The sequence below is a fragment of the Sciurus carolinensis genome, chromosome 9 (genome assembly GCF_902686445.1).
Source record: "Sciurus carolinensis chromosome 9, mSciCar1.2, whole genome shotgun sequence".
Lineage (NCBI taxonomy): Eukaryota > Metazoa > Chordata > Mammalia > Rodentia > Sciuridae > Sciurus > Sciurus carolinensis.
The window spans coordinates 38223575-38242134 of record NC_062221.1 but is presented as its reverse complement, the minus strand read 5'-3'; the positions used below and the strand labels follow the sequence as shown (position 1 = coordinate 38242134).

General features: G+C 34.9%; 1 protein-coding gene across 4 annotated transcripts in view; it reads left to right on the top strand.

The window, feature by feature from the left end:
- Zbbx (zinc finger B-box domain containing) overlaps positions 1–17866 on the top strand; it is a 138922-nt gene extending 121056 nt beyond the window's left edge. For all 4 annotated transcript variants that reach the window (XM_047564471.1, XM_047564472.1, XM_047564469.1 and 1 more), the window contains 3 exons: positions 669–926; positions 15790–15931; positions 17681–17866. In XM_047564471.1, coding sequence (XP_047420427.1) covers positions 669–926; positions 15790–15931; positions 17681–17798 — 518 coding nt within the window. In that variant the 3' untranslated portion in view covers positions 17799–17866. The remainder of the gene's footprint in view (positions 1–668; positions 927–15789; positions 15932–17680) is intronic.
- The last annotated feature ends 694 nt before the right edge of the window (positions 17867–18560 follow it).

Here is an 18560-nt window from a genome sequence, read left to right as displayed (position 1 = left end):
TAGATCAGACTTCTTACAGGAGAATTAGAGATGTGATCTCACTTAGTTTAAAACCTGTGTTTTTCTAAAATTTCACACAGATTTTGCATGTTGAATGGTTTAATCTCCATATTTTTAGATATAAGAATAAATCACACACTATTAATAAAATTGGTTCACTTGGAAGTGGGAGCTTGTGTATCCTATAGGTTTCTCTTACTAGACACATTTGTTATCTTCAAATTTAAGAAACATGTCATAGTATTTGAATTTGGGATGGACTATAAGATTGGGTGTTGTGGTGGTCTGAAGTTGACTTGTGTTATAGATATTTTGCTTTAGTGATCATTAAAATCAATTTGTTTCTAAATATAGAAAAATAGGGAAAATAATCAGGTTTTTTTTTTTTGTCTTAGTGACAATGGATAACAATCAAAAGTTGGTTTACTGATAATCTTTGAAATCCATATTTTGTTTGTTCTTTTTGTTTTCGTTCTTCGTTTGAGCTCAGAACCTCACTTGTGCCACGCAAGTGTTCTACCATTGAGCTCTATCCCCCGCACCCCGATTTTCTCATAAATTTTGTTGCATTAAATTCACTGCTCTATCTTCAGGAAGCTTTGTATTTTATATTGCTAAATTCTATGAATTTTAAAAACAAATGATTGAGTTTTTTCATTTTGTTCTAGGTCAAAAGTCACAGAGACCTTCAACAGCAAATTTACCACTCTCCAACTCTGTGAAAAACAGCTCCAACTGCCTTTCATCCTCTCACCCTCGATCAAGAAGTGCAACTGTTCGATCATTATCTAGAGCTGCTTCTGAAATTTTAGAAATTGAATATATTGATATAACTGACCAGAATGAACCTTTCTTAGATAACACTGCTGATCAACAAACCTTAGAGAGTTTGGAAAAAGAATTAAATGTGCTGAGAAATCACGAAGGTAATGCTATTTTTTTTTTCCACTTCAACAATGTTAACTTTGCCCCTTGTTTCATTCTTCATCTTACTCTAAAAAAAACAAGCAAGCAAACAAAACAGGTTTTTTTCTTCTTCTGCCATCAACTTTGTGTCTGTTTCCTTGGATATATCTTGCTAACACCCTGAAAAAGTTATAAAATGCACTGCTGCCCAGCCACAACAGAGGTGGTCTCCTAACCTAACTGAATGCACAGCTGAATTATGGCATAAGGATCTCCGTGAATTCAGAAAAATCAAAACCAAAAACAGACATACTTCTCTTTCTGCAAACCCAGTGAAGGGTTAATCACTGAAACTTCAGGAAAGCTGCTGTCCAATACCCTTGTTTAAAACTGAGCTTCTAAAGCAGTGCTTCTGTAGCTTTAATGTATTCATAGATCCCCTGGGGATCTTGTTAAAATGCAGATTCTGATTGAGTCATTATGTCTAGGGTGGGACCTGAGATTCTGCACATCTAACAAGTACCCAGATGTGCCAGTTTTGCTCTTTAGCAAATCACAGTTTGAGGAGAAATTATACTTGTGCCGTTTTCCACCTCGGTGGGGATAGTCTGGCAAATGGTGACCACATTCTTGAACGTGCAAAGGTCTGATTGAATAACAAAACATCAAAGGAAGTAATCTTCTTAATTTCATCAGAAAGTCATTCACACAATTTGAGGGAAGTCAACTGCAGATCCAAGAGATAGGCTAAAAATTCTCGGGTTCTGTGTATTCTACATTGCTCTTCTCTCTCTCTCTCTCTCTCTCTCTCTTTTCTTTTCCTATCAGTGATCTTCCCTTACTGACTTTTGAAAAACAACTTTGCTATTTTTCTGAAAATGATATATCATAATTTGAAAACTGAAAACAATAAAAAATACGAAAAGAAAGTTAAAAGACCCACAAATTTCACTACTCTTTATTATAATTAATACATATTAATTGTGCAAATTGATAGGATTCACTGTGATAATATTTCCTTATATGCATGTGCCACCCATTGATTGTATTCATCTGGGGTTCTTCTCTCCTCCCTACCCTCCTGCTTTACCATCTTTCCCCACTGCCCTTATCCCCCTTCCCAGTACCTTATAGTCCCTCTTCTACTTTGAGGAGTTTTTGTTTGTTTGTTTCTGTATATGAGAGAAAACATGCAATGCTTCTTTTTCTGTGTCTGGCTTCTTTTGCTTAACACTATGTCTTCCTGTTCCACTGAAATGCCAGGGTATCGTTCTTCATTATGATGGAGTAATTCCTAGGTGCTGTTGTGAATAGTGCTACAGTGAACATGGTTGTTCAGGTATTTCTGTTTTGTGGTGATTTCTTTTCCTTTGAATATACATCCAGAAATGGGATAGCTGAATCATATATGGTAGTTCTGTTTTCAGTTTTTTGAGAAACCTTCATACAGTTTTTTCATAATGGCAGAACTGAACTATACTTCCAACAGTGTATAAGCATTCTTTTTCCTCCCATCCAGGCCAGTATCTGTTTTTTGTTACATTTTGCTTTTTTTGATAATAGTCATTTAGCTGGGGTAAGATGGAATCTCATTGTAGTTTCTCTTTGCATTTCCATGATGACAAAAGGATGAGCCATCCTTTCATGTATTTATTTGACATCCGTGTCTCTTCTTTTGAGAAGTATTGTTTATATCATTTGGGATTGCTCTTTTTGTTTGTTTTTGATGTTAAGTATTTTCGGTTCTTAATGTATTCTAGATATTAATCTTCTGCCAAAGAGCTGGCAAAGATTTTCTTGTATTCCATAGATTGTCTCTTCAATCTGTGGATTGCTTCCTTTGGTATACAGTAGTTTTTAAATATGATGTGATACCATTTGTCAACCTTTGCCTTTGTTTACTGTGCTTTTGGAGTCCTATTCAGGAAACAATAGGAATTTTGATAGGGATTGCATTGAATCTGTAGATCACTTTGGGATTTTTAACAGTATTAATTCTCTTGACCCATGAACATGGAGGGTCTTTCAATCTTTTAATATCTTCTTCAATTTCTTCAGTGTTTTTTAGTTTTCGTTGTAGAGATCTTTCACATTTTTAGTTTTATTCCGAAGTGTGTGTGTGTGTGTGTGTGTGTGTGTGTGTGTGTATTTTCTTTTTTTTTCATTACCAGAGATTAAACCCAGGGTACTCTACCATTGAGCTGCACTATCAGTCCTTTTTTATTTTTTTATTCTGAGAACAGGGTCTTATTAAATTGCTAGGACTGGCCTCCAACTTGCACTCCCCCTGCTTCAACCTCCTGAATCACTAAGATTATAGGTGTGTCCCACCATGCCTGGCTTATTTATTTATTTGTGGTTATTTTGAATATGATTGCTTTCCTGATTTCCTTCTCATTGAGTTCATTATTGTATATAAGTAAGATATTGGTTGTGCCTGTTGATGTTGTATCCTATAGTTTACCAATTTGTTTATCATTTCTGAGAGTCTTTGCTGTAGAGTATTTAGGTTTTTCTAAAACCTAATATAAAATCACATTATTTGCAAACAGGGATAATTCAACTTCCTCTTTTCCTCTCTGTATGCCTTCCTTTCTTTCTCTTAAGTGATTATTTTGGCTAAAATTTCTAGTACTGTATTGAATAAGAGTGCTTGATTTTAGTGGAAACATTTTCAGTTTTTTCCTGTTGAGTATGGCATTAGCTATGTGTTTGCCATGCCTAGCATTTATTATGTAGAGGTATTTTCCTTCTATAGTTAATTCATTCAGGACTTTTATCAATTTAATTCTTAACAAATGCTTTTTCTATATTCTCCCTATCATGTTGTTTCCATTCTGTTTGTTATCAATATTCCTTGCTTATTCCTTCCTGTCTTAGTCATCTTAGAAGTTTGAGGGTTTATTTTATTGATAATGTTTAACTATTTCCTATTTCTTATCTGTGTATTTACTCCTCTAGTGGGATTTATTCTTTGTTTTTGTCAATTTGTTGTAGTTTTATATAATAATAGAGGTCATTTGGACATAATAAGAAACACATGGACTATAATTTGCTCTAATTTAGTCCCACTACTTCCCTTTTCCCAAGGTTCCATCCTCCTATATATTCCCTTTAATGGGACTGATTCTTTAACATGCTCTTACCTTGATGAATATCTCTCCTGACTCTTGTAGGTTTAGGATTCCCTTAAGCATTTTTTGTAATGCTCTCTAGTTGTCTTGAATTCTACTTGTTTATGCTTATCATAGAAGGTCTTCATTTCATCTTCAATTCTGAAAGATAGCCTCACCTGGATATAATAGTAATCTTGGTTTGCAGTTATTTTTTTCAGGACATGAAGTATATTGTTACTTATCCTACTGTCCTGTAGGGCTTCTACTAAGAAAACTTATGTTAATTTAATTGGCTTATTTTTACATATGACTCTTTTAGCATTCAATTATTCTTTCTTTGTCCTATACATTTGGCAATTTAATTATAATATGTTTTGGACAGGTTCTTTTCTAGTCATGTCTATTTGAGGTTCCAAGTGCCTCCTGTACCTATATGCTCTTTTCTTTCCCAAATTTTGTGGGAAATTTTCTCTTATTTTGTTGGATTGACTTTCTATGCTCTCTACATGTTACTATTCTTCCTCAGGTATGCCCATGAGCTAGAATTTTGATCTTTTAATGGTGTCCTGAGATCTTACAGGCTCTCTTCATTCTTTGTTATTTTTTTCTCTCTTACTGTCTAAATAAACTATTTTAAAATAAAATATTTTAAAATACTTGTCTTCAAACTCCCCTTGATCTATTCTGTTTTTGAGGATTTTAGTTGAGGATTTTTATCTGACTTGTTGAAATTTTCATTCCTAAGATTTCTTTTTGGTTCTTTACAAAATCTCCATCTCTTTATTGAAGTTCTCATTCATCTCTCATTCATATTGTCTTTCTTATATCATCAAATTGTGTATTTGTATTCTCTTGTATTTTACTGAGTGTTTTAAAATCATCTTTTGAATTTGTTATCTGACACTTGATCCACTTTGATATCTTTGGAATCTTCTCCTAGAGAATTATGAATTTCATATTACCTTGCTTTTTATACCTCACATGTTTCTATGTTGAGTTTTATGCAACTATGAGGATATATTTTTCTTTAATTTTTATGTAATAGTCTTCTTGGTATGCAGCTTTCTATTGATGATGTGCATTTATTTTCAACAAAGCACTTAGTTATAATCTCCTTGTAGTTTCTTTCATTGTGACTCATGGGTTTTGACAAAGCGTTTATTCACGTCAGAGTTGGAAAGACCTACTTTCTCTATAGGTCTTGAAAGAGTGGGTGGTAACTCAGGGAAGTACTGTGTGCCACAGTAGTTATGGGGTGCACACTCTATATCGCATCCCGTGCAAATGAGAGTGGTAGCCCCTACCAGATGTTGGAGGTTTCCCCAGGCAACTATTGATACAGATTTTGCTACTTGAAAGCTAATGTTAAAAACTCATTGTATTTTTTGTTTTGCAATACTGCTGATCAAACTCAGGACCTTCTACATGCTTTAGTGCTCTAGGTCTGAATCTTATCCTCAACCCACCTGAAGGCAATTCTGATGATAGGTGCCCTACTTGTAGTGAAGGGCATAAAGCTCTTGTTTTGTAATTACACATGGGTGTATCTCTAGGTGCTTCTCAAGAAATAGGGCCAGAATCACAACCCCTGCTATGTGACACTCTAATCAGCAGTGTATAGTCTGGCAAGTAAGGCTTCAGTAGCCATAGAGGACCCAGGTATGTTCTGTGTCAGTAACTGTTGTGTTTTTTCTTCTCTTCTGCTACTATGGAGGTGTCCTCAGATCTCCAGTAGCTGTGTCCAGCTGGAATGAGTTAATGACTGGGAGGGTTTTTTTTCATTCTTCTTGTAGAAGTGTCTACCAGGATTCAAGAGGAAATGAACCATGACTGGGGCTAGGCACAATTCCTCCCAATGGGGCTGGGAATGTAACTCTATGGCAGAGCATTGTCCCAATGTGCACAGATACCTGGGTTTCATCCTCAATATGAAAAAAATAATTAAAATGTAAAGAGTGATGTAAAAAAAGAATAACGAAGAATGAAAAAACTAAAAACTAAAACAAAAAAAATTAAAAATATATAGAAAGAAAAAAGTTATAGAATAAAAATATGTGAGGTAAAAATAAAAACTAAAGAAGAAAAAAATTATATAAAATATAAAATAATAAAAAACAAAATAATTCCTTCTATTCAAGGTGCTCAGAATGGAGCATGAACTATTCACAGGCTTTGCCAATCTAACTTTTTCTGCCTGTCTTCTTTGACAGGGATTTTTCAGTCGCATTTCTTTTAGTTGGAGAACCTGCTAAGTATTGTGCTGGAGTGAATTCCAGATGTAACTGGTTGAAATTTTTCCTCCCTAGGTTTCCTGATTGATCAAGATAATGTTGAACACAGGCTCCTCCAGGCCTGCATTCTCTCTGGAGGTTCTTAAAGTGTGTGCCCAGGTTTGAAGTGAAGGGTGTAAGCTGGTGGTGGATGACTGTGAGGGCAGGATGCAATTAAAGCACAAAGATCTGAGCTGGGAGGGTGATGGTGAGAATTATATGATCTGTAGCCCTTGATTCTGGCCTCCTTAGTCTGGGTACCCAGCTGCAGATAAGCCACGTGACTGGTCTCATCCTCTCAGAGGGCAAGTTCACCAATTGGCTTCTTCCGGAGGGCTGTGCCTTCCCATCTCCTCCACATCTCAGCCCAGCTCCCTGCATCATCGAACTTTCCCCAAGCCAAGACTGTCCTTGAAGCCAGTGTACTGTTTCTTTTCTATGTAAATACGCCTAGACTCTAAAACTTCAGGTCTCCTCCGCCTGTTGAATTACAGGCTCACCCACAGCCACTCACCTCTACACACATACAACGACACATACTGCTTTGGTTCTATCCCATGGAGGACTAGGAGAGTGCTGGGTGCTTGTGTTCTGCCATTTTGTACTTCCCTCCATCTTACTAGTGTTAAAGCAAACATCATTAATTTTAATGTGCATTATAACTACAAAAAGAAGATGTATTTAGAAGGATGAATAGATTGAAGGAAAGAAAGTGATAATTTTATAAAAGCAGATACTTCTCTACATGTTTTTTTAAAATAGATGAAATGCGTCACTTAACAGAAAAGAAAATGGAAATGAAACCAAGGGAAATTGTACATTTCTGTATCAGTGGGATGTCCAATTGGAGTCCAGGTTTTTGGAATCCTAAACAGACTTGAACAAGACAAAGAAGTAATAGAGCACTGATTTATTGAAAGTGAAAATAATAGTAGAGCAGAGTGAACCCATTGAGAGAGAGACTCAAGGCCCCAGTTTTGTCTTAAAGTCAGAGCTGTATCTCTGTCTCCTCCTTGCAGGCCTGATTGAAGTCCTTTCTCTATTTGTTCCAAATGGTTACTTTATTTTCACCTAATTATAATACATGTTGCACATACAGAACTTCTGGCAGGAGATATTAGGGTGGTAAGCCCTGCATTGTGGGCGTTGCCACGGCAATGGAACTTAACAATAAACAGGTCATGATGATTCATCTCCCTGACTTGTACTCTGGCTGGCATTTTTCTTGCACCCAGCCTCTGCCATCTTGATGTCCTTGAACTCCTACCTCAATTTAGACAAATTTTTTTTTCACCACAAAAATATTATTTAAGGTGTATGAAATTACCTTTCTGTAGACAAAAAGAGAGGAATATTGATGGTTTTCTATAATTCAGTTTAACTTTTGCCAATATCCCTTTAAAATTAAGGAAAAATGTGAAAAGAAACAGTGAGCAACCAAAGCCATTTCTGTTTTACTTTCTGAAAATAACTAATAAATCTCTAAAATAAAAGATGAGGAATCTTCAGTTTGTTCATTTTTTAAAAAACCACATTGTAATCTAGACGGTATTGAATACACCTGTGTGATAATTTTAATTTATTATTTTTATCAAGGATTCTTTTCACTTTCTTCTTTTTTGTTGAAATGTATTATTTGCTTACTAGCAGCATTTTTTTCCCTATGATATCCTATCTTGAGCCTTTTATTTTGTTTCATCTCTGGAAGGTTTGATATAATCCTTGATAAGATCTGTCTTTTATCTTTGTGGCTGATTGACATGTTGGCTAGATTTCTTTAGTGTTTCACAATTTCCTTTACTTTGAACTTGGTAGACAGTTCTACCCTGTCTTCTGACCCTGAGTGTGGTGCTAATTAGTTCTTAATCATAGTTTTTCCCCTTTAAATTTTGTTTGGACAAATATAACTCAGTTTTTCTCTGTAGGTAGGGCTCCTGGTAGCTTTATTACCTGAAATGTTCCTATTTGAGAATGCCTGCAAACTGGATGAGAGTAATGGCCTTGGGCCATCTTAAACCTTGTGCATACTGATTTATCATTTTCTGTCTGAATTCTTCTGTGAAGTAATCTAAAGTCAACTTACTTTTATTTATTTATTTATTTTTTTCAGTCTTACCCTCTGTCCTGGATATGATAGACTTATTTCCTGCCTCAATATTTGCAGAATTTTCTTCCTAGTCCTTAAAATTCAGCAACTGGACCAGGACTGTTTTAATGCCAATAATTCAGCATTTCTTAAAATAGCAGTCTTCTCTTTCTATCTTCAGAATGAATTTCTTCTTATTCTCAAATAAATTTTCTGCTTTTGTATCTTTGAATTGCTATTGTGTTCCATTTGACTTTTTCCTGCTGAGAAACCTGTTTTCTTTTATGTTGGATCCTCTTTAAACAATATATTATGTATATTTTTTCAGTTGTTTCAGCTGGTTTGTAATTTCCCTTTTTTATTTACTGTGATTTATCTCAATGTTGTCTTCTATATCATGGCTTTACTTTTCACCTGACTGTAGTTCATTCTTTAGCATTTGATTTTTTAAAAAAAATCATTCTCTATAGGTGTCACTTTACCTTTCTTTTTGACATTTTTTGGTAACTTTTAATTTTGATATAATTTGAAGCTTATAGAGAATTTGCAAAAACGCAAGAACATTACAAGAAATTCTTATACATGTATACACTTCACCCACTTCAAAACATAAACACACCATACACATTTATTTTTCTGAAACATTAGAGAGGATATTATAAACATTGTTACTCTACCAAAAAAGATTTCAGTGTGTCTTTACCCCAAACAAGAAAACTGCTTACTTGAGTACAATAATCAACATCAGGAAAGTGAACAATAGCAAAACATGATTTTTTTATTCCACAAGATATATTTAATTTTCAAATTGATGAAGTTTGTTACAGCTCAATTTTTTTCTAGCACAGGATCCAATCCAGGAATAGAAAGTCATTTAATTATTTCCCTTTCGATGCTTGATATTTGGGATTAGTTTTGATCTTTATCAAAGGTTGATTTTCATTCCTTGTTTTGTAGCAAAAAACTTGGGAGGGGTTTTCCTATGGTCCTAATCTCTATTTTCTACCAGTTTAGTCTTTCATTTTGTCATCTTTTGCATGCTATGGGTTCTTGATTCTAGTTTGTTGGCATAGATAGTTGCTGTGCCATTTCTTTGTATCTCACCTACCCATGCTTTTTGTCAATGGCTTTGTTCATGTCTTCTATCTTTTCTGTTAACAATGAGACAAATCCCCCCTGAAATCAAATCCCCCTGTACTGATATCAGTCTTTCTTTGGAGCTACTGTTTGGGGTTGAGTCTTGCTTTCTTGTCTGTATCCAGCCAGCTTAAAGTATGGGGAGGAGGATAGGATCAGGAAACTGTCTCCTTTGTTGAAGCACCTGGGCTTTGTTTTTCTTCAATTTTATTAAATACCAAATATCATGTGACCTGGCTTCAAGTATATTCTGTCACTAAGGGAACATCTGCAGGTTTGTAATTTTCTGCTTCTCCTAAGATCTTGTGATGGGAGTCATAGAGACGTTAAAAGGATTTGAAACATTTTCTCCTCACTTCCTTTCACTTTTCTCCAAATTAGGTGACATTGGTGAGACTTCTCAGTTCTTTGATGACTCTTGCTTACCTATTTAATTTGATGTCTCTGCACTGGGTGTGAAGACACAGTGGACAGGAATGGTACCCAGGCATACCTCAATGACTCTTGTTATTTGCTCGGCTAACCCTTGACAGACTTTATTATGTGAACTTGTATCCATGTTTTTGTTGTTGTTTGATTGCTTTTATGATTTGCTTTTAATTTTTTTGCTTTTTCACTAGAGGGCTAAAGAAGAAGAATCCAAGATCCTTCTTTACCTTCATTTATTACCTTCCTCTAAGTTACTAAAAATGAAATGTAAATCTTCACGGAGGTAAATCTCACATTAAAAGCCAATTTTGAATTGAAGCATGTCAGATCTGGACTAAATGTAAAAGGATAACCATACAGTTTTAATCAGAAATTAAAGGATTTTTTGTTTTCATAAGTTTATATACTTTATTTAAAAGTGAAATACCTTAGTTGACAAACAGCAGTCTTCTTTCTTACCATTCCAGATTTTCCTTTTTCCTTATTGTTTTGGTTCTGATGTGCCTATTTTCCCTCGTCACTCATTTTCACCACTACCACTAAAACACTAGTATTTTCACTGGAACACATAATTTTTATATATGAAAGCAAGCACACCTTGAGCAACATGGGCACGACCTGAGCTTTGCTGAATGTCTAGAAATAGAACACAAACACCTTTGCTCACTACACCCAGGACTGACTTTCTTCCATTGGGGAGCTGGCTTTGAGTGAGCACACAGTTTTTTAAGAGGTTCACCTGAAGCTCTGTGGAAGGAAATGGATGACACATCAGCTGAGTCAACCCAACGTTCAATAAGGTGACAGATGCTACTGTGTAATAAAACCTCACTGTAGAAAATTCACTGATTATGCACAAGGTCTTTGTATTCTGGTTAGCATTAGAATTAGAAAAATTCCACCCTTATTTCTCTACTCAGGAAGTAGTCTAGAAGAACTCCTTAGGACATTTGACTTCACACAGACCCAGATACACATTTTGACTCTTGTGCAAATGTGAATGTGTTTCCATTCCTGTGAATGTTGCATTGTTGTGAGCAGTAGCCCTTCTGACTTGTTTTCTGTCAGCCCTAGGATACATCCACTTCTCTTTTCTAAGCTCTGTGAAATAACAATTGTGCCAAGGAGCTGGGAGAATAAAAGACAGAAAATAACTACACTTAATAATCTGTTTCTCTTTTGATTCAGATTGTTGTGGTTATCAGAGTGCCATTTCAGAAGTAGCTGGGTAAGCAGAGGGGTGTCTGTGTGTGTGTGTGTGTGTGTGTGTGTGTGTGTGTGTGTATACACATACCTACAGGTTGCAGAGCAACTTCCTGATGAATCAGGGCACTGGAGATAGCAAACCAGGGTTATTGAAAGTCCAGCTCAGGATCAGGAAGTCTGGTTTTAAAACTTGATACCATCACTTGGTAGCTTCATGATGTTGGGCATATTACTATCTTAATCTCTTTGCATCAGATTCAGTAGATGAAATGTGTATAAAAATAGTGTTTAGTAAAAATTGATGACCAAATAAAATTACATATGAAATATTACATTTAGGAAAATGAATCTCCAGCTACACACATACTTAACTGTGCCTAACACATGGTGAGTCCTCAAAAAGTTCATGACTTACATAAGAAACCAGTAGGTTATTTTCTACAGACAACATGGTAGGGTGTTCTTGGTAGCTCAAATTTTAGTCAATTTTGAAAGCTAACTATGCTTTCTTATGGGCTTCTTTGAAGATTATGTTTATCTATATGCCATTTAATTCCTTCCACAAGGGTATAAACAACACTATGATCACTTCTTTAATGAGCTCAACATATCAGTATAATTTATTTACTAAGGCACCTTGTTAGTTTCTGGCCATGATAGACTGAAGAATTTTGGAAAATATCAGAAAATGTGCATTATGAAAAAGAATCAATCATAACATACTTCATAACACTTACTTCTTCAAAGGTTAAAAATGATTCATTTGTTTCAAACTCATTCTGAGTTGTGGCTTCAGGATTTGGGGACCTTACATTCCAACAGCAATTTTATGTTTGTCCAAGTCACAGGTAGTTAACTGAACCAAGTAATTAAAGAGAGGAAAGTACCGTTTTCCTAAGGAAGACATAATAAGAATCTATCTGGTACCAGCAGATGTAGCCATTCTGTCTGTGAAATAAAGCAATGTAGCAGTGGCTTTTTGAGTCACTGGGGTCTCTTTTCATAGGTTGATCATCAATTAATATATTAAGCTGAAAAATCCAATAAAGATTTTTTTTTTAGTTAGCAATTAAGCCAGATAACCCTTGTAAAGACAGCCAGATTATGATGAGCTACAATGGCAGCCTTCTTGCTTTAGGGTGATTTAAATTACAGAAAAGATATTGAGTGCACATACAAGTGAAAACTGACATATTAAAAAATCAATAAAGGGAATATGAAGCAATGGATGAATAATAATAACCATTTTATATGTGACACTGTGTCACTTGTTCTTCATAGCTGCTCCATGAAGCAGTTGAGGCAGATGCTATTCGTAATTTCTCCTTTTTAGGTTCAGTACCTGAGGCTCAGGGCAAAGTGGTAGCTTCACATTGTCTTCCCTGCATTTGCAGCAGAGACAAGACACAAACCCAGGCTGTATTAGGCAGGGTTCTCTAGAGGAACAGAATCAACAGGAAGTATGATTATAAGAGGGGATTTATTAGATTGACTTACACAACCAGAAGCTAGATAGTCCACAATGACCTTCTGCAGGTTAGAGAGCTGGAAGAACCAGCAGCTGCACAGTCTAATATGCAGAAGCCTTAGAACAAGAAATATCGACAGTGCTACCCTGGTCTGATACCAAGGCTTCTGGAAATGCCTGGATAATCACTGGCATAGTCCGCTTTGGAAGAGTGAAGAAGCAAGAGTTCTATATCCTCAGATGATCAAAGCAGCAATCAAGAACCTGTTCAAGAAGAGCAGAGCTTGCATCTGCATCTGCTTCCTTGTTCTTCCAGCTCTCCTTCCATCCTGTTGGGTGGTGCCACCCACACTTACGGAGGGTCTCCACTTCAGTTCTATCACTATCCCACATTCTAATCATTCCTAGACATGCCCTCATGAACACACCCAGAACCTCTTAATCATAGGCATCTCTTAATCCAATCAAGTTGATAATTCAAATTGACCATTACACAGGCCAGTCCATCCCCATGTCACAGGCAGGACAATGACCCCCAAATTATGTGAAATCCTGTCTTCAAATCAATGCTGTGACCATGTTGGAGGGAGAGGGTGTGGGCAGAGTGAAAGTAAAGGGATTAATATATGGAAAACATAAGAAAAGGAGGGGTAAAGACAAGGCATAGTGGGGTAGGGGAAGATAGATGGAGGCTGAAGCACTAGGAGTGGGGCTCACAGGTCACAGGGTGCATGTTCCTGTCACATCTTAAATATTGGTAAGTGGAGGTGTAGCTATGCTAGGTAGTATTTTATGAGTTGTTTATCTTTTCCTTGTTCCTTGTTAAGAAATAGCCTGATTGTTTCCCATTCTTGGAAAGTTTTACTTGTTTTTGGTTCTTTTGTTCTTGTTTCCTTTTTAAAATTCAGATGAATGTGTGCTTCCCCACGGAACACAGTTTTATATATGTGTTGTAAATGAGTTTAGTTTCAGAAATGCACCCTGGAACTCTCTTTACTCAGATTTTCCCCTTTTGTTTAGTTGCTTATTGTTGTGATTAAGAGATTTCTCAGTGACCAGAGGTCATCAACTTATTTTAGGGTTAGGAAATGTTTACTGTCAATCCATTCCCCATCAGCTGAATTCCTACTTTAAAGTAAATTTTCTATTGTAAATGTCAATCCAGTCTTACCTGGCCCAGTTTTAGAACAATTGGAATACTGAGATTTTTGTATAATTGACTTTTATGTTTAACACTAACTTGTAATAGGGTTTTTGTAAACAGTTTTTGTTTTTCTCTGTCTTGATTTTTCCATTTCTTAAAGTCAAGTGACGTCACCTTTGCTCCTGTTAACTTCACATAGTATTCTAAAACATAATTTTGAAAATTAATAATTCAACAAAGCAGGCTTATTCTATTTGCACTATCTGAATTAGCTCTATACTCATTTAATTAGAACTCAGACATCTAATAGTTTGAATACCTCTCCTGCTGGAATTCCTTAGATCTAAACCTCACTGTGGAGTTTCAAATTGGAATTTTACCTGTTCTAAAACCTGAACCGACTGCTGTTCTGTGGGAGCATTCCTTTCACTGGACCATGAAAACATGCCTTGGGCACTATCTTCTTTCACCTGTGGGAAACAGGAGAGAAAACAATACCTTGAAACTGAAGATTCTAAAACACAGTGATATACAATATTGGTGACTTAAAAGAACTCAGATCTAGTTCTAGCTCTTCCTCTATGCATGTGACATTAGGCAGTTTACTCTGGGTCCCCACCTTTTTAATCTCTAAGTAAAGATGTGAGTAGTTAGGTCCTTTCGAAAATTTTTAGTACAAGAATCTTTTGGGTTCCCCCCCAATTAATATTACATAGAATCATCATATTTTAACTAGATCAGATAAAGTGGTCCTAATTGTTTCAATGATGGTGGAGATAGGAACTTCATTCTAAACTTACCGAATTTATACATGCATCATAATTTGGAAGTCACAGGGTTGAATAATTTTAAGAACCCTTCCATCTATAAATGTATTGAGGTCTGTCTTTCAGCAAAAACAATGTAATTTTCATTCCATTTGGAGAATCTGTACTTGCTCAAAAAATTGTAAGTTACTACTGACCACAAAGGAAAAAAAAAAAAAAAAAAAAAGAAGAATGAAGGAAAGAGAGAAAAAGGAAGGAAGGAAGGAAATCTGTTGAGTCCAGTGTAGAACTCTTATATCTTGGTGTTAGGGCTTCTGACCAAAGGGATGTATACTTGATATTTCAGTAAGAGTGAAGGGAAAAATAGTACCTAGTAATTTTGACAGCTTTAAAAAAATCATCTTAATATAACTTTATGTATAAGTTAGAAGGCTTTTACAACTTAATCAGTGTTAAAAAAGGTATTAAGACTTTTTTATTGCAGTGATATTTATTTGTTTGAATTTATGATAGTTTATACAAAGGTACCTTTGCTTAAACATTTTGTTTATTTAATTTGCACTATTTGTCCATACCTCAGCTGAATCTTAAGCCAGCTTGATAAAAAGGGAGATGATATAAGTCTTTGTCCCCTTCAAATATAAACAGTTATTTACCCAATCAAAGGAAAGAAGCCAAAAAAGAAAGAGCAGCTTTGCCAAGGCTTACCTTTTATTTAGAGTATGTGGGGTGAAGCTTTTATTTCTTAGAAGAAAAGAATACATAATGAAGTGTCTAACATGCAGGCAAGTCCAGGAGCTGCACAGTATTCCAGCTTTATAGAAGATCCCTTCCTTTCTTTTGAAGTCTTGTGAATTCGTAGGACATTGGACACATTTCATAAGCATAATATACATTTAAAAAATCAATAAGATTAAGGTGATTTGATACCCCTACCCTAATTTATTTGACTTTCTTTTCTTTTTTCTTTCTTGGTTACTTGTGGTGCTATGAATTAAACCTGGGCCTGGCACACTCTCAGAAAAAGATCTGCCACTGAGCTGCACCCCCAACACCTCATGCCCTGATTTGGAATCTCAGATTAAACTTACCTCACACTCTATCAGCTAAAAACATTAGAAAAATGAGGGATGATTAAAAATCTGTGCTGACCCTCTTTGTTCTACTTGTAGTTTATTCAGGGTAAATTTCCAGCACCATATGCTGAGCATTTGTTTCTTGAATTTATGTGTTGACAATGCATGAAATAAAATATTTCAGATCCTTCAGAAAAGCTTTACAACCTTACCTCAGAAGAGTTACCAGCCTTCAACATCCATTCCCTGAGTGTAAGTCAGACTTCCACAGAGTCCCTTGTAAAGAGCTCACCTATGAGGTATCCCTGTGGAGTTGAAGAATTAAGGTAAGTTAATACTGCAATTTGTAGTGCATAGTAAAATTTGAACAAGCCCTAACTTGTTATCTTTATAAATAAAAAGTAGCTTCATGTGTGTAATTTATATAACCATTCTTAGTAAAACATTTGCTTCCTTTGTTGAGCTTTTACCAGGATTTAGTAAAAGACTTATAAAAGTTGTTGCTTTAATGTCAAAAGATAGTTCTCTGCTGAGCAATGTGTATCATAAAAATGGAAAGACATCTGGAATTTAGTAATCCTTCAGCATTTCAATTTCTTATATTGAAATAAAAACAATTGTTCTACCCGAGTTAATTAACTCAATAAATTTCAATATTTTGCATTAGTAGAAACGTACCTAATGCAAGTAAAATTTTTAGAATAGAATATTGTGAAGTTTCTCTGTTGAAATACACTCTAGATTATTAACAATATAACATTTTTATTTGTATCATTTTCTTATTCCTTATGTAAGGAAATAACAGCAATGATGATCAGTTTAAAAGGAATTTAGTTTTCACTAACAAAGTCTTCATAAAAGTAGTCTATCTCATCAGTATATAAGTGATATATTGGAATTTTTGGAAATAGAGCATGGTTCCATTTAGAAGGACTAAGATAAGTGTAAAATAAAGTCTCTTTGAATTGTAAATTCTTTTGATTGGTTTGAAGTTTAATATTGCAGTAAAAGGGAATCAAAGTTAGTTACTCAAGGAGGAAATCATTTACTTTGGTTCTTGGATTTTTGCATTTTTAACACTACTTGCATTAAAAGAAAAGGATCAGTATGAGGTTACTATTTTTCATTAAAAAGATTACTAAAGCAAAGTAAACTATGTGTACTCGCACCATCATTTCATAAAAGAAAGGGCATTTAATACTAAAAATAGAAGGGGACCATACAAACAGAATAAAACACAGTTCTTCAAAATTAAGACTGTCATGAAAAAGTCTCTACCTTTTCCTTATATTCTCTCTTCTTCTTGGATGAGTGAAAATTTTGTCACAGTTGTGTCTGCTCTGGTTCACAGACCGGTTTATGATCTGCTGAATTAACCTGTGTTGGACATGAAAATAACAACAACAATAAAAACAAACAAACAAACAAAAAAAATTGTATCTATCACAGGGAAAAGTATTTCCTATTAGAGGCATATATGAGCAGGAAATCTAGATAACTCTGGACCAAAATGTATGTAATATACTAGTTCTAATCCTTATATACCTATGTGCTAAAGCTTCTGTCAGTCTCTGCCCCTCCCACAATAAAATGCCACCAAATAAAATAACAAATAATTGCTTTCATTAATTTTGTCTTTGGCATGTCTTGACTGGCTAGCCACATAGTCCTAATTTACTGTACACAAAAGAAGTGATTTATCTGGCCGTCTATTCATTGGAATTCTATTAAACAGCCAATGTAATGATGAATGTTCTTAATGATAACCCTGAGGCTCTGCAAGTTTCTGAAGTGCTTTCTGAATCATCAATGAAAGACAACCAGAGACCATAAAATTTTCCCTCCTTGGTTCCATTGTGGCTTTATTTCTTGGGAGAGGGAGAATGATGAGAATTTCTCATTAAAACGAGGCTTGGTATATTGGGCACATTGAAAATTATGGCCCCAATCTGGTACAGTCCCCTCATATCTGCTTGCTTCCAATGACTTCAACGCATGTAGTATTGATCAGAAGATAAATGAAAGTTGAAACTGGCTTCTGTATATGGTGTATTGATCTTTTAATGTATTTCCAGCTCTTATGGAAAAGATACTGAAATGCAATCTTTGCTGTCACTTTCTGAGAGCAGTACAGACGAGGAGGAAGATTTCCTTGACAAGCAACATGTCATCACACTACCATGGTCAAAGTAATGATCATTTGTTCATTACTTTTCCATTTGTTACCCAGAATAAAGCACACAACTTAAAAAAAAAAAAAAGCAACTAAGTGTTTACCTGTCCAGGTACTGGAGATTTGGATTATTAATGTCGTTGATGTTTCAAGGATTGTAAACTAATAAAACTTAGTGAAATTTTAAGTTTAAGGTCTTTTTCTTCCAAATGATATATTGTATGTCAAATATTAATCTACATTGTAGATTATTTTAGCAAAACTTGGTAAATTTTAAGAAATAATAGTGATAACTATGTCTATGAAACCTACCATAGGACAGAACATGATTATATTTATAATAATATTTAATTGTTCAATTATATTTTAAGTAATTGTCAATAAAAATATAGTGTACATTTGACAACTATGTCATAGTAGTCAAAATTATCAATTGAGCCTCTAATTACAGTGCCTTTTTTCCCCCTGTAGTATTTTTGACATTTTATAGAATTCTGGTAGCTTCAAAAGTTGATGCTAGAAGGAAAAAAAGAAATAAAGGACACAAAATGAAGCAGACATATTTGTCATACTTGTCATATTCTTTTTTATTTTCCTTTCTTTTCTAGTAAATCACTGAAAAGACCTTATTTGGGGAAAAAGGATCTTATTTGGGGAAGTCCAAAGTTATGTTTTTTTTTTTTTCATATATTAACTGGACTAGTCTATAGTGTCCGAAATTTTTTGTTCAAACATTGTTGTAGATGTTTCTGTGAAGATTTTTTTAGATGATATTAACATAT